The sequence below is a fragment of the Oncorhynchus tshawytscha genome, linkage group LG10 (genome assembly GCF_018296145.1).
Source record: "Oncorhynchus tshawytscha isolate Ot180627B linkage group LG10, Otsh_v2.0, whole genome shotgun sequence".
NCBI classification, from domain to species: domain Eukaryota; kingdom Metazoa; phylum Chordata; class Actinopteri; order Salmoniformes; family Salmonidae; genus Oncorhynchus; species Oncorhynchus tshawytscha.
Genome location: NC_056438.1, coordinates 79,770,304 through 79,786,744, shown reverse-complemented (window position 1 = coordinate 79,786,744; position 16,441 = coordinate 79,770,304). Strand labels below are relative to the sequence as shown.

At 45.9% G+C, this 16,441-nt stretch overlaps 1 protein-coding gene across 1 annotated transcript in view; it reads left to right on the top strand.

The window, feature by feature from the left end:
- The window catches only part of LOC112259680 (retinal-specific phospholipid-transporting ATPase ABCA4-like), a 97,288-nt gene that overhangs the window by 55,941 nt on the left and 24,906 nt on the right, over window positions 1-16,441 (top strand). Inside the window, exons 26-35 of the mRNA XM_042329161.1 lie at window positions 6,023-6,128; window positions 6,277-6,482; window positions 8,101-8,158; window positions 8,959-9,027; window positions 9,306-9,475; window positions 9,920-10,044; window positions 11,398-11,496; window positions 11,665-11,854; window positions 13,361-13,455; window positions 15,436-15,468. Of these exons, the coding sequence (XP_042185095.1) occupies window positions 6,023-6,128; window positions 6,277-6,482; window positions 8,101-8,158; window positions 8,959-9,027; window positions 9,306-9,475; window positions 9,920-10,044; window positions 11,398-11,496; window positions 11,665-11,854; window positions 13,361-13,455; window positions 15,436-15,468 (1,151 nt within the window). The remainder of the gene's footprint in view (window positions 1-6,022; window positions 6,129-6,276; window positions 6,483-8,100; window positions 8,159-8,958; window positions 9,028-9,305; window positions 9,476-9,919; window positions 10,045-11,397; window positions 11,497-11,664; window positions 11,855-13,360; window positions 13,456-15,435; window positions 15,469-16,441) is intronic.

Genomic DNA, 16,441 nt, shown 5'->3' with positions numbered 1-16,441 from the left:
TGGAGTGGGTCAAGGGTGTCAGGTAGGGTGGAGGTGATATGGTCCTTGACTAGTCTCTCAAAGCACTTCATGATGACGGATGTGAGTGCTACGGGGCGGTAGTCGTTTAGCTCAGTTACCTTAGCTTTCTTGGGAACAGGAACAATGGTGGCCCTCTTGAAGCATGTGGGAACAGCAGACTGGTATAGGGATTGGTTGAATATGTCCGTAAACACACCGGCCAGCTGGTCTGCGCATGCTCTGAGGGCGCGGCTGGGGATGCCGTCTGGGCCTGCAGCCTTGCGAGGGTTAACACGTTTAAATGTCTTACTCACTTCGGCTGCAGTGAAGGAGAGACCGCATGATTCCGTTGCAGGCCGTGTCAGTGGCACTGTATTGTCCTCAAAGCGGGCAAAAAGTTATTTAGTCTGCCTGGGAGCAAGACATCCTGGTCCGTGACTGGGCTGGGTTTCTTCCTGTAGTCCGTGATTGACTGTAGACCCTGCCACATACCTCTTGTGTCTGAGCCGTTGAATTGAGATTCTACTTTGTCTCTGTACTGGCGCTTAGCTTGTTTGATAGCCTTGCGGAGGGAATAGCTGCACTGTTTGTATTCAGTCATGTTACCAGACACCTTGCCCTGATTAAAAGCAGTGGTTCGTGCCTTCAGTTTCACACGAATGCTGCCATCAATCCACGGTTTCTGGTTAGGGAATGTTTTAATCGTTGCTATGGGAACGACATCTTCAACGCACGTTCTAATGAACTCGCACACCGTATCAGCGTATTCGTCAATGTTGTTGTCTGACGCAATACGAAACATCTCCCAGTCCACGTGATGGAAGCAGTCTTGGAGTGTGGAGTCAGCTTGGTCGGACCAGCGTTGGACAGACCTCAGCGTGGGAGCTTCTTGTTTTAGTACACTAGAATAGTAGTCAACAGGGGATACACTAGAATAGTAGTCAACAGGAGATACACTAGAATAGTATTCAACAGGAGATACACTAGAATAGTAGTCAACAGGAGATACACTAGAATAGTATTCAACAGGAGATACACTAGAATAGTATTCAACAGGAGATACACTAGAGTAGTATTCAACAGGAGATACACTAGAATAGTAGTCAACAGGAGATACACTAGAATAGTATTCAACAGGAGATACACTAGAATAGTATTCAACAGGAGATACACTAGAGTAGTATTCAAGAGATGGTGATACACTAGAATAGTATTAAAAGGGCCAGATAATTGGCTAAAGTGGACAATGCTTATGTTGTCATTCTCCTCTCTCAGAATAACTATATGCCTCTGAGTGCCTCTGTGTTAAAGATTGTAAAGGGACCTGGTAGAGTAGCTTAGTGTAAATGACCTGGTAGAGTGTCTCTGTGTAAATGACCTGGTAGAGTGTCTCTGTGTAAAGGACCTGGTAGAGTGTCTCTGTGTAAAGGACCTGGTAGAGTAGCTCTGTGTAAAGGACCTGGTAGAGTAGCTCTGTGTAAAGGACCTGGTAGAGTGTCTCTGTGTAAAGGACCTGGTAGAGTGTCTCTGTGTAAAGGACCTGGTAAAGTGTCTCTGTGTAAAGGACCTGGTAAAGTGTCTCTGTGTAAAGGACCTGGTAGAGTAGCTTTGTGTAAAGGACCTGGTATAGTGTCTCTGTGTAAAGGACCTGGTAGAGTGTCTCTGTGTAAAGGACCTGGTAGAGTGTCTCTGTGTAAAGGACCTGGTAGAGAGTCTCTGTGTAAAGGACCTGGTAGAGAGTCTCTGTGTAAAGGACCTGGTAGAGTAGCTCTGTGTAAAGGACCTGGTAGAGTAGCTCTGTGTAAAGGACCTGGCAGAGAGTTACAATTATGTTGTCCTTCTCTCTGTCGGAATGAGTGTGACTGTGGATCTGAAAATCTCTATATGCAAATGTGGACCTTGAATGTTCAGGTATACCTTTCTCGAGCTCCTACACAGATTATTCACGTAACGTTAGTTAGCGAGCCAGCCAGCTAACATTAGCTATACACAGATCGTACACGTAATGTTAGCTAGCGAGCCAGCCAGCTAACGTTAGATATACACAGATCGTACACGTGACGTTAGCTAGCGAGCCAGCCAGCTAACGTTAGCTATACACAGATCGTACACGTAACGTTAGCTAGGGAGCCAGCCAATTAATGTTAGCTATACACAGATCGTACACGTAACGTTAGCTAGCGAGCCAGCCAGCTAACATTAGCTATACACAGATCGTACATGTAACGTTAGCTAGCGAGCCAGCCAGCTAACAGTAGCTATACACAGATCGTACATGTAACGTTAGCTAGCGAGCCAGCCAGCTAACATTAGCTATGCACAGATCGTACACATGACGTTAGCTAGCTAGCCCAGCCAGCTAACATTAGCTATACACAGATCGTACACATAACGTTAGCTAGCTAGCCCAGCCAGCTAACATTAGCTATACACAGATCGTACATGTAACGTTAGCTAGCGAGCCAGCCAGCTAACATTAGCTATACACAGATCGTACATGTAACGTTTGCTAGCGAGCCAGCCAGCTAACATTAGCTATACACAGATAGTACATGTAACGTTAGCTAGCGAGCCAGCCAGCTAACATTAGCTATGCACAGATCGTACACATAACGTTAGCTAGCTAGCCCAGCCAGCTAACATTAGCTATACACAGATCGTACACATAACGTTAGCTAGCTAGCCCAGCCAGCTAACATTAGCTATACACAGATCGTACATGTAACGTTAGCTAGCGAGCCAGCCAGCTAACATTAGCTATACACAGATCGTACATGTAACGTTAGCTAGCGAGCCAGCCAGCTAACATTAGCTATGCACAGATCGTACACATAACGTTAGCTAGCTAGCCCAGCCAGCTAACATTAGCTATACACAGATCGTACACATAACGTTAGCTAGCTAGCCCAGCCAGCTAACATTAGCTATACACAGATCGTACATGTAACGTTAGCTAGCGAGCCAGCCAGCTAACATTAGCTATACACAGATCGTACATGTAACGTTAGCTAGCGAGCCAGCCAGCTAACATTAGCTATACACAGATCGTACACATAACGTTAGCTAGCTAGCCCAGCCAGCTAACATTAGCTATACACAGATCGTACATGTAACGTTAGCTAGCGAGCCAGCCAGCTAACGTTAGCTATACACAGATCGTACACGTAACGTTAGCTAGCGAGCCAGCCAGCTAACATTAGCTATACACAGATCGTACATGTAACGTTAGCTAGCGAGCCAGCCAGCTAACATTAGCTATACACAGATCGTACATGTAACGTTAGCTAGCGAGCCAGCCAGCTAACATTAGCTATACACAGATCGTACATGTAACGTTAGCTAGCGAGCCAGCCAGCTAACATTAGCTATACACAGATCGTACACGTAACGTTAGCTAGCGAGCCAGCCAGCTAACATTAGCTATACACAGATCGTACATGTAACGTTAGCTAGCGAGCCAGCCAGCTAACATTAGCTATACACAGATTGTACATGTAACGTTAGCTAGCGAGCCAGCCAGCTAACATTAGCTATACACAGATCGTACACGTAACGTTAGCTAGCGAGCCCAGCCAGCTAACATTAGCTATACACAGATCGTACACGTAACGTTAGCTAGCGAGCCAGCCAGCTAACATTAGCTATACACAGATCGTACACGTAACGTTAGCTAGCGAGCCAGCCAGCTAACATTAGCTATACACAGATCGTACATGTAACGTTAGCTAGCGAGCCAGCCAGCTAACATTAGCTATACACAGATCGTACATGTAACGTTAGCTAGCGAGCCAGCCAGCTAACATTAGCTATACAGAGATCGTACATGTAACGTTAGCTAGCTAGCCCAGCCAGCTAACATTAGCTATACACAGATCGTACACGTAACGTTAGCTAGCGAGCCAGCCAGCTAACATTAGCTATACACAGATCGTACATGTAACGTTAGCTAGCGAGCCAGCCAGCTAACATTAGCTATACACAGATCGTACATGTAACGTTAGCTAGCGAGCCAGCCAGCTAATAGCTATACACAGATCGTACATGTAACGTTAGCTAGCGAGCCAGCCAGCTAACATTAGCTATACACAGATCGTACACATAACGTTAGCTAGCGAGCCAGCCAGCTAACATTAGCTATACACAGATCGTACATGTAACGTTAGCTAGCGAGCCAGCCAGCTAACATTAGCTATACACAGATCGTACACGTAACGTTAGCTAGCGAGCCCAGCCAGCTAACATTAGCTATACACAGATCGTACATGTAACGTTAGATAGCGAGCCAGCCAGCTAACATTAGCTATACACAGATCGTACATGTAACGTTAGCTAGCGAGCCAGCCAGCTAACATTAGCTATACACAGATCGTACAGGTAACGTTAGCTAGCGAGCCAGCCAGCTAACATTAGCTATACACAGATCGTACAGGTAACGTTAGCTAGCGAGCCAGCCAGCTAACATTAGCTATACACAGATCGTACATGTAACGTTAGCTAGCGAGCCAGCCAGCTAACATTAGCTATACACAGATCGTACATGTAACGTTAGCTAGCGAGCCAGCCAGCTAACGTTAGATAGCTAGCAAAAAGTAGGACTTAACTTGAAATGAAAACAACTTTCTGACAAAATTAGAAACATATAATATCTGAAAATGTAGCTAGACTCTTACCTGTACACATGGATGAATGTTTCTTCCTCTGTCACGGATGCCATGGTTGCCCTTCGTTTGAAGATGTAATCCGGAGACAGGTGTTTTATCCAACAGTCTTTCTACTTTCTCCACATTTGAAAATCATCTCTCTGCTTTGACCGGGCATTCCACTGATTTCAAAACTCTGTCAACTTCTTCTGTGACAAAAGACACCGTTTCTTCCCCATCATTGTCATCTGAAGACTCTACGAAGTCTGGTTCAATTCAAATGTTCTTACCAAAATCAGGGATTTCCTCATCGTCTGATTCATTTTCAGAGTCAGCACGATCATCCTCCATCGTAATTTTTTCCAATAGCACTATTAAATATATATATATATATTTTGGCCATTTAGCAGACGCTCTTGTCCAGAGCGACTTACAGTAGTGAGTGCATACATTCTCGTACTGGTCCCCCGTGGGAATCGAACCCACAACCCTGCCGTTGCAAGCACCATGCTCTACCAACTGAGCCTCACGGGACCACTTCAGGGCAGCAATGAGGAGAGCAATAGCTAAACTTTTTCAGGTCTTCATATTTTTCAAAAAAAGCCGCGATCGACAGGATTATCCACACATACTTAGCAGCTCATGTGATAGACAGAAGCATGCTACATGGCAGACCAATCCGAACTCATCTCTCGGCATGTCCGGCCCACTCATTATCTCAGCCAATCATGGCTAACAGGAAGGTTCCTGTATTTTTTCGTGGCTAAACCAACTAGGCTCGTTATTTAACCATTTCATTCGTATTTACAGACGACATACACGTTTTTGTTATTAGGGCACATGATAGTTCAGATGTTCCAGAATGCATTTCTGCATTTTTTTATAAACAAAACCTCTCCTGTGAAATATGGACGTGCAACATACACCTAGTTTCTTGAAACGGGTCAAATTTTAAAGTGTTTTAAACATGTTGTTGTTGTTTCTTCTCTCTCTCTCTCTCTCTCTCTCTCTCTCTCTCTCTCTCTCTCTCTCTCTCTCTCTCTCTCTGTCTCTCTCTCTCTCTGTCTCTCTCTCTCTCTCTCTCTCTCTCTCTCTCTCTCTCTCTCTCTCTCTCTGTCTCTCTCTCTCTCTGTCTCTCTCTCTCTCTCTCTCTCTCTCTCTGTCTCTCTCTCTCTCTCTCTCTCTCTCTCTCTCTCTCTCTCTCTGTCTCTCTCTGTCTCTCTCTCTCTCTCTCTCTCTCTCTCTCTCTCTCTCTCTCTGTCTCTCTCTCTCTCTCTCTCTCTCTCTGTCTCTCTCTGTCTCTCTCTCTCTCTCTCTCTGTCTCTCTCTCTCTCTCTCTCTCTCTCTGTCTCTCTCTCTCTCTCTCTCTCTCTGTCTATCAGAATGAGTGTGACTGTGCCTCAGAGTGTTCCTGTACCTGTTCCACCTGCACCAAGGTGAAAGAGGAATCCCAGGGCCAGTCCCAGCAGCTGGAGAGAGCTCTGGATGGTGGGGAAGTGTGTGTGATCGTGTGTGTGTGTCTAGATACTCTAATCAACCACTAGTTCTGTAATATTCACCCCGTGTCCATCCTCCCTCATCATCAATAAGTCAATCAAACAATCTATCTATGTACAAAACCTTTATCTTCTCCCAGGTGACGTGGACAACATCACCACGCTGATCCATCACCACGTCCCAGAAGCCAAGTTGATCGAGGCCATCGGCCAGGAGCTGACCTTCCTGCTGCCCAACAAGGGTTTCAAGCACCGGGCCTACGCCTCCCTCTTCAGAGAACTAGAGGAAACACTGGGAGACATGGGCCTCAGCAGCTTCGGCATCTCTGACACCTCACTGGAGGAGGTGAGAATGGGGGTAGGGGAGATAGGACTGGGGAGGAGGGGCATCTGGTGGGGGAGGTGAGACTGGGGGTAGGGGGAGACAGGACTGGGGAGGAGGGGAATGTGGTAGGGGAGGTGAGACTGGGGGTAGGGGGAGACAGGACTGGGGAGGAGGGGAATCTGGTAGGGGAGCTGGGACGTGCGCAGTTGCATCCTCGATGTGTCTGTCTTCATTTGTAGCCTGTCAGAAAGACCCGATCACTTTATGGAGAGCCATGTGAGTGAGAGGCGCTTCGGATTGCTTAGTACTCAGGGAGAAGGGCACAACTCGGCACTCCAGGCTGTAAAAGGCATGGATTTTTTTTTAGTTTGCATTACGGCCACACAAAGGGGATGCCGAAGTGAAATCTGAGGCATTATCAAGTGCTCGTCAAATTGTGAATGAGAGAATGATGTAGTGGGTACATGTCACGCCCTGACCTTAGAGAACCTTTTTATTTCTCTATGTGGTTAGGTCAGGGTGTGATTTGGGTGGGCATTCTAGTTTGTCTGTTTCTTTGTTGGCCCGGGTATGGTTCCCAATCAGAGACAGCTGTCTATCTTTGTCTCGGATTGGGAGTCATACTTAGGCAGCCTTTTTACCACCTGTGTTTGTTTGGTAATTCTTTATTTTCTGTGAGTGTTTGTGTGCGCCACGGTTGCGTCACGTTCAGTTTCTGTGAAGGTTTCACTCCTATTAAAGATGTGGAACTACAAGCACGCTGCGCCTTGGCTCATCTATGAGGGAGTTTGAGGACAGTGACAGTACATCCTGCGCAAAAAAACAAAGCAGAGCTGATACCGCAACTTTTTTTCAAGTCATCATTAGTCTCCGTCATGCAGCCTTACAATGTATTAAACATCAAAACAAACAGCCCAACGTTTATAGAACAACTAAAGTTACATTAATAGCTGTATATTAAGCAGATAGGAGGACCTATTTCTTTGTTAACCGCTCAACACAGAATAGCCACGTGTCTGCGTACTCCCTCAAATCGTTTGGAGAAATGTTTTATATTTTATTCAACTTTGTTCAATTGTATTCTTCATACTATAAAATAGAAGGAATAGAAGGAAATCTTGTCTGCTAAATGAACTAGTGTAGAACACATCCATATGGCACAGCCAGATCAGGACCTAACAGAAGGATTGACTCAGAGGATGCTATTCTGATCTTCTGAAATAGACTACATTTTCTTCATATCATGCTTCTTTAGACCTGTCTAAAATAAATCATGGATTTATTGTAAAAGTGTAGAATATATTACATGGATTTATTGTGAAGGTGTAGAATATATTACATGGATTTATTAGATTTTTTAAAATGTAGATCTGTAGGTCTGCATCAGTGGCTTGTAGGCTGTGTGGGGAAGCCAGGATATGCTAAATGTGTTTCTGTTAATTAACGGTAAATTACCGTGAGACCGATCGTTATTCGCTTGACAATCACCGGCTGACGAAATTTCAGGACCGCCACAGCCCTACTCGGGATCATGGTGAAATTTGGCACACATTGTCAGGGGTACAAGAGTAGGGGGCCTGTATTCCATTTCAACACATACACTGGGTCCAAATGAATAGCTGATGTTTCTTCCTTCCAGATCTTTCTGAAGGTGACAGCAGATGGGGAAGAGGCAGCAGCCAATGCCAAAACTCCAGGTAAATACCACACTCACTGTCCCTACAGTCTACTCCTCTCCAATCTACCACACTCACTGTCTCTACAGTCTACTCCTCTCCAATCTACCACACTCACTGTCCCTACAGTCTACTCCTCTGTCCCTACAGTCTACTCCTCTCCAATCTACCACACTCACTGTCCCTACAGTCTACTCCTCTGTCCCTACAGTCTACTCCTCTGTCCCTACAGTCTACTCCTCTGTCCCTACAGTCTACTCCTCTGTCCCTACAGTCTACTCCTCTGTCCCTACAGTCTACTCCTCTCTAATTTACCACACTCACTGTCCCTACAGTCTACTCCTCTGTCCCTACAGTCTACTCCTCTCCAATTTACCACACTCACTGTCCCTACAGTCTACTCCTCTGTCCCTACAGTCTACTCCTCTCCAATTTACCACACTCACTGTCCCTACAGTCTACTCCTCTGTCCCTACAGTCTACTCCTCTGTCCCTACAGTCTACTCCTCTGTCCCTACAGTCTACTCCTCTGTCCCTACAGTCTACTCCTCTGTCCCTACAGTCTACTCCTCTGTCCCTACAGTCTACTCCACTCCAATCTACCACACTCACTGTCCCTACAGTCTACTCCTCTCCAATCTACCACACTCACTGTCCCTACAGTCTACTCCTCTCTAATTTACTTCCTTCTTTTTACAACTTATGAATGTTCGTCTTGTAAGTAGTTCCTGTTTTGTTGTTGTCGACGATGACGTTGTTGTTGTGAAGTGTCACGGTGTTTTGATGTCTTGTGTTGTGAACTGTGGACCACCCTCCCATAGAACAGTGGATGTTGCTGAAGAGAACCAAAAGCTGCAGTAAAGTTGGTGTGGAGGAGGGTGAACCTGAAGGTTAGAATCCGCCACTCAGCCTGTTTTCACACCAGGCGCTTGCCTAGAGACATTTAAATGGTTGGTGCCTTTAGTCTGGCAAGACAAGACTCAAAGTATCACTTTGGAAAAGCATGTAAGTCAGACCAAGCGAGACTATCTTTCCTGAAATCCTAAGCTAATGCTTTAGCTCAGCAAGCTAACACAGTTTGAGGAACCCTATGCCTAAACCTTAACCTTTGAACCTGCCGGGCAAATATATCCACTTCCTAGTGACTGTCTTCTCCTACTTTACACAGAGGCTAACGGTCTGAAGCAGGCCAACGGTGGGGGTAACCATGACGACGACAGCGCTGGGAAAGGGTCGAGTCAGGTCAAAGGAGCCAATCTGGTCATGAAGCAGTTTCTGGCCCTGCTGGTCAAGAGGTTTCACCATGCTACCAGATCATACAAAGACTTCCTCGCACAGGTTTTGGACTACAACTAGATAGAGGGAGGGATGGTGTGGGGGGGGTGGGGGTGGGGGAAGGAGGGAGGGATGGAGGGTGGGATGGAGGGATGATGGGAGGGTGGGAGGGTGTGATGGGTGGTCGGTGGGATGGAGGGAGGGATGTTGGGGTGGAGGGATGGAGGGTTTGGTGGTGGGAGGGAGGGAGGGGTGGAGGGATGGAGGGATGGGTGGTGGGAGGGAGGGATGGGTGGTGGGAGGGAGGGATGGATAAAATATAGATGGGAAGGTATTCTGGTCATAAAGCACTTCCTGGTCCTGCTGGTCAGGGGCTAGGGGCTAGGGGCTAGGGGATGGTTTGTTATTCAGAGTTAGAATATTATACCAGGTCAGGTCACATAAGGTCAGAGTAAAACTGGGATGGTATCCCTTTGAGTAATAGTGTGAATGGTTTCGTGTCCCCAGATCGTCCTGCCTGCTAGCTTCGTCCTGATAGCCCTGATCTTCACCATGATCGTGCCTCCGTTCGGAGAGTACCCCCCCCTCATCCTCACTCCCTGGATGTATGGAAAGCAGCTAACTTTCTTCAGGTTAGTCTTTCGCAGTACGGAGAATGATACAGGCAACTCACCAAGAGAACTCAACACAGGATTTTAATCTCAATGTCTGAATACTCTGATCCTGGCTGGTCCTGATCTCATGGTCTTGGACCAGCCACCTGAACTGTTTTGTGCTTGCAGATGCATCACATTATATTAGGTATCTAACCAGGAGGTCATGACCCTGGTCTTCCTGTTCTCATCACATTATATTAGGTATCTAACCAGGTCATGACCCTGGTCTTCCTGTTCTCATCACATTATATTAGGTATCTAACCAGGAGGTCATGACCCTGGTCTTCCTGTTCTCATCACATTATATTAGGTATCTAACCAGGTCATGACCCTGGTCTTCCTATTCACATCACATTATATTAGGTATCTAACCAGTAGGTCATGACCCTGTTCTTCCTGTTCTCATGACATTATATTAGGTATCTAACCAGGAGGTCATGACCCTGGTCTTCCTATTCACATCACATTATATTAGGTATCTAACCAGTAGGTCATGACCCTGTTCTTCCTGTTCTCATGACATTATATTAGGTATCTAACCAGTAGGTCATGACCCTGGTCTTCCTATTCACATCACATTATATTAGGTATCTAACCAGTAGGTCATGACCCTGTTCTTCCTGTTCTCATGACATTATATTAGGTATCTAACCAGGAGGTCATGACCCTGGTCTTCCTATTCACATCACATTATATTAGGTATCTAACCAGTAGGTCATGACCCTGTTCTTCCTGTTCTCATGACATTATATTAGGTATCTAACCAGGAGGTCATGACCCTGGTCTTCCTATTCACATCACATTATATTAGGTATCTAACCAGTAGGTCATGACCCTGTTCTTCCTGTTCTCATGACATTATATTAGGTATCTAACCAGGAGGTCATGACCCTGGTCTTCCTATTCACATCACATTATATTAGGTATCTAACCAGTAGGTCATGACCCTGTTCTTCCTGTTCTCATGACATTATATTAGGTATCTAACCAGGAGGTCATGACCCTGGTCTTCCTATTCACATCACATTATATTAGGTATCTAACCAGTAGGTCATGACCCTGTTCTTCCTGTTCTCATGACATTATATTAGGTATCTAACCAGGAGGTCATGACCCTGGTCTTCCTATTCACATCACATTATATTAGGTATCTAACCAGTAGGTCATGACCCTGTTCTTCCTGTTCTCATGACATTATATTAGGTATCTAACCAGGAGGTCATGACCCTGGTCTTCCTATTCACATCACATTATATTAGGTATCTAACCAGTAGGTCATGACCCTGGTCTTCAACCTGTTCTTCTTCTCTTTCTTCCTCCGTTTCTCAGTAACGAGCGACTGGAAAACAACCAGATGAGACATTTCACCAAGGTGTTGCTGAACCCCCCTGGCCTTGGCACTCGCTGTATGGCAGGAAGCCCTCTACAGTGAGTACCAGCCGCTCTAGGTTGAAGACTAATATTCTGAAATCTCCCTCTACTCTACTAACTATAAATCACCAAGTTCTCTGATAATGTATTGTGTGTGTGTGTGTATGCGTGTGTGCGCGTGCGTGTGCACGTGTGCGTGTGTGTGTGTTTGCTTCGTCCGTACAGAAACCTGCCCTGTGAGAATGAGACATTGGGCTGGGAGACACCTGCGGTTTCTTCAATAGCCAATAACATCCTGCAGAGCCCTGAGTGGCACCTGCTAAACCCCTCCCCTTCCTGCCAGTGCAGCACCAATAAGAAGCTGACTATGTTACCCATCTGTCCAATCGGAGCTGGGGGGCTGCCCCCTATGCAGGTCAGTATACTGACTGTTCTCTGTGTCTACTAGATGTTTCTTATATGTTACAGCAGTAACCTGTCCCCCAGTAACCTGTCCTCCAGTAACCTGTCCTCCAGTAAACTGTCCTCCAGTAACCTCTCCTCCAGTAACGTGTCCTCCAGTAACCTGTCCTTTAGTAACCTGTCCTCCAGTAACCTGTCCTTAGTAACCTGTCATTTAGTAACCTGTCCTCCAGTAACCTGTCCTTTAGTAACCTGTCCTCAGTAACCTGTCCTTTAGTAACCTGTCCTCAGTAACCTGTCCTCCTGTAACCTGTCCTTTAGTAACCTGTCCTACAGTGACCTGTCCTTTAGTAACCTGTCCTCCAGTAACCCGTCCTACAGCAGCCTGTCCTTTAGTAACCTGTCCTCCAGTAACCTGTCCTTTAGTAACCTGTCCTCCAGTAATCTGTCCTTTAGTAAACTGTCCTCCAGTAACCAGTCCTCCAGTAACCTGTCCTCCTGTAACCTGTCGTCCAGTAACCTGTCCTTTAGAAACCTGTCCTCCAGTAACCTGTCCTACAGTAACCTGTCCTAAGTAACCTGTCCTCCAGGAACACATCCTCCAGTAACCTGTCCTTTAGTAACCTGTCCTCCAGTAACCTGTCCTCCAGAAACCTGTCCTCCAGAAACCTGTCCTTTAGTAACCTGTCCTCCAGTAACCTGTCCTCCGAACCTGTACTTTAGTAACCTGTCCTCCAGTAACCTGTCCTCCAGTAACCTGTCCTCCGGAAACCTGTCCTCCAGAGATCTGTCCTTTTGTAACCTGTCCTCCAGTAACCTGTCCTCAGTAACCTGTCCTTTAGTAACATGTCCTTTAGAAACCTGTCCACCAGTAACCTGTCCTCCTGTAACCTGTCCTCCAGTAACCTGTCCTCAGTAACCTGTCCTTTAGTAACATGTCCTCCGGAAACCTGTCCACCAGTAACCTGTCCTCCTGTAACCTGTCCTCCAGTAACCTGTCCTCCTGTAACCTGTCCTCCAGTAACCTGTCCTCAGTAACCTATCCTCCAGTAACTTGTCCTGAGGAACCTGTCCTCCAGTAACCTGTCCTCCTGTAACCTGTCCTCCAGTAACCTGTCCTTTAGTAACCTGTCCTCCTGTAACCTGTTCTCCAGTACCCCTAGCCAGTTCTAACCACTCCGCCAGCACCCCTAGCCAGTTCTAACCACTCCGCCAGCACCCCTAGCCAGTCCTAATCATTCCTCCAGTACCCCTAGCCAGTCCTAACCACTCCTCCAGTACCCCTAGCCAGTCCTAACCACTCCTCCAGTACCCCTAGCCAGTCCTAACCACTCCTCCAGTACCCCTAGCCAGTCCTAACCAGTCCTCCAGTACCCCTAGCCAGTCCTAACCACTCCTCCAGTACCCCTAGCCAGTCCTAACCACTCCTCCAGTACCCCTAGCCAGTCCTAACCACTCCTCCAGTACCGTTTTAATGTATCCAATGTGATGGTATATGTTGTGTGTGATGTATTTGCAGAGGAAAGAGGCTACGGGAGATATACTACTGGACCTGACTGATAGAAACATTACAGACTACCTGGTTAAAACCTACCCCAGCCTCATCAGACAAAGGTAAGGGGTCCATACACCGCCAACTGCGATCATCGTCATAGACGTGTATTATATTGTATCAGACAGGTGTGGTAGAGTTACAGTCATCCATGTCAAACATCAGAAGTCCACTGGTTATATGTCAATCTGTTACAGTTGTGGTGACGTTGTATTGATTATTGATGTGACGACTGCTGCTCATCGAATGATTAACCTCTCTGAGATATGTGGGACGCTAGCGCCAACAGCTAGTGAAAGTGCAGGGCGCCAAATTCAAACCAACAAAAATCTCATATTTAAAATTCCTCAAGCATACAAGTATCTTACACCATTTTAAAGATACAATTCTCCTTAATCCAGCCACAGTGTTTGATTTCAAAAATGCTTTACAGCGAAAGCACCACAAATGATTGTTAGGTCACCACCAAGTCACAGAAAAACCAGCCATTTTTCCAGCCAAAGAGAGGAGTCACAAAAAGCAAAAATAGAGATAAAATGAATCACTAACCTTTGATCTTCATCAGATGACACTCATAGGACATCATGTTACACAATACATGTATGTTTTGTTTGCTAAAGTGCATATTTATATCAAAAAATCTCATTTACATTGGCGCGTTATGTTCAGTAGTTCTAAAACATGCATTGATTTTGTAGAGAACCACATCAAGTTACAGAAATACTCATCATAAATGTTGATAAAAATTCAAGTGTTACACATGGAATTAGAGATATACTTCTCCTTAATGCAACCGCGGTGTCAGATCTTTAAAAACCTTTACGGAAAGAGCAAACCATGCAATAATCTGAGGACAGCGTTCAGACAGCAAAGCAGCCGAAAAGATATCCGCCAAATTGGGTAGTCAACATTAGTCAGAAATAGCATTATAAATATTCACTTACCTTTAATGATCTTCATCAGAATGCACTCCCAGGAATCCCAGTTCCACCATAAATGTTTGATTTGTTCGATAATGTCCATCAGTTATGTCCAGATAGCCTCTTTTGTTAGGGCGTTTGGTAAACAAATCCAAACGCGCCATAAACCATAAATGTTTGATTTGTTCGATAATGTCCATCATTTATGTCCAGATAGCCTCTTTTGTTAGGGCGTTTGGTAAACAGGTCCAGCCGAACGTCGGACGAAAAGTTCAAAAAGTTATATTACAGGTCGCAGAAACATGCCGAACTAAGTATAGAATCAATCTTTAGGATGTTTTTAACATAAATCTTCAATACTGTTCCAACGGGAGAATTCCATTGTCTGTAGAAAAGCAATGGAACAAGAGCTAACTCTCTCGTGACCGCGCGTCATGAGCCCAAGGCACTCTGCCAGACCACTGACTCAAACTGCTCTCATGAGCAATAACTCACGTGTTTTATACCCTCGGGTCAGTCATGGGCGTTTCCACCTTTAGGGCAGTTCTCTGAGCGTAACTAGTTACGAAGGCAGGAGGTCTGGATTTTACTCAGATCCAATTTAGACAACTAACTTCACATTTCATCTTTATAAAAAACATTCTCTTTGATCTGGACATTTTCTACACAACGTACAGTAATACAAACATCATGTACATGTTAGGAAAACTCTTAAAGTTACAATGTTTTCGTTATAACGTCATACTTTAACTTTTAATAACATAACAAAAACAACATTGATTTTCATATTCCATCTATCTTCATTACCACCATTGTGGCCTAAAGTCCATTTATTGCATGTTAATGTTCTAAGGCCGGTTCTCCATATTGAGAGGACAAAGGATTTTGTCTGCTGCCTTAGATTTACAATGGGCGTGAGGTGTCATAACCCCCCCCCATCTCCATACCTCTCCATCGCTTCCCCCCTGCTGGGTGTGAGAGATCTCTCTGTAGGATTGTTACCACGGTAACCTGACCCGAGCAGGCCAGTCGAGACACGGTCATCCATGTCAAACAGCAGGAGTCATCTGAAGATATGTTCATCTGTTATAGTCATTTTATTATTTTGTTTTCCATTTCCAGTTTGAAGAGCAAATACTGGGTGAATGAACAAAGGTATGCTTTTATTTATTTTCTAAACATACCTCATAGCAAACTAAATATCAGTTTAAGTTTAGCTTATTTGTCATACACTGTTTCACCCTCTAGTAGAAATGATGATTCTTGTCTCGGGGGATTTTGTTTGGAGGCCTGTCTGTTGGAGGCCTGTCTGTTGGAGGCCTGTCTGTTGGAGGCCTGTCTGTTGGAGGGGTTGTCTGTTGGATGGTTGACTGTTGGAGGGGTTGTCTGTGGGGGTCCTGTCTGTTGGAGGGCCTGTCTGTTGGAGGGCCTGTCTGTTGGAGGGCCTGTCTGTTGGAGGCCTGTCTATTGGAGGCCTGTCTGTTGGAGGGTTGTCTGTATGACTGTGTTGTTGATCCTCAGGTATGGAGGCCTGTCTGTTGGATGCCTGTCTGTTGGAGGGCCTGTCTGTTGGAGGCCTGTCTGTTGGAGGGCCTGTCTGTTGGAGGCCTGTCTGTTGGAGGCCTGTCTGTTGGAGGGGTTGTCTGTTGGAGTGTTGTCTGTTGGAGGGTTGTCTGTTGGAGGGTTGTCTGTTGGAGTGTTGTCTTTTGGAGGCCTGTCTGTTGGAGGCCTGTCTGTTGGAGGCCTGTCTGTTGGAGTGTTGTCTGTTGGAGTGTTGTCTGTTGGAGTGTTGTCTGTTGGAGGCCTGTCTGTTGGAGGCCTGTCTGTTGGAGGGCCTGTCTGTTGGAGTGTTGTCTGTTGGAGGCCTGTCTGTTGGAGTGTTGTCTGTTGGAGTGTTGTCTGTTGGAGTGTTGTCTGTTGGAGGCCTGTCTGTTGGAGTGTTGTCTGTTGGAGTGTTGTCTGTTGGAGTGTTGTCTGTTGGAGGCCTGTCTGTTGGAGGGCCTGTCTGTTGGAGGCCTGTCTGTTGGAGGCCTGTCTGTTGGAGGCCTGTCTGTTGGAGTGTTGTCTGTTGGAGTGTTGTCTGTTGGAGTGTTGTCTGTTGGAGGCCTGTCTGTTGGAGGCCTGTCTG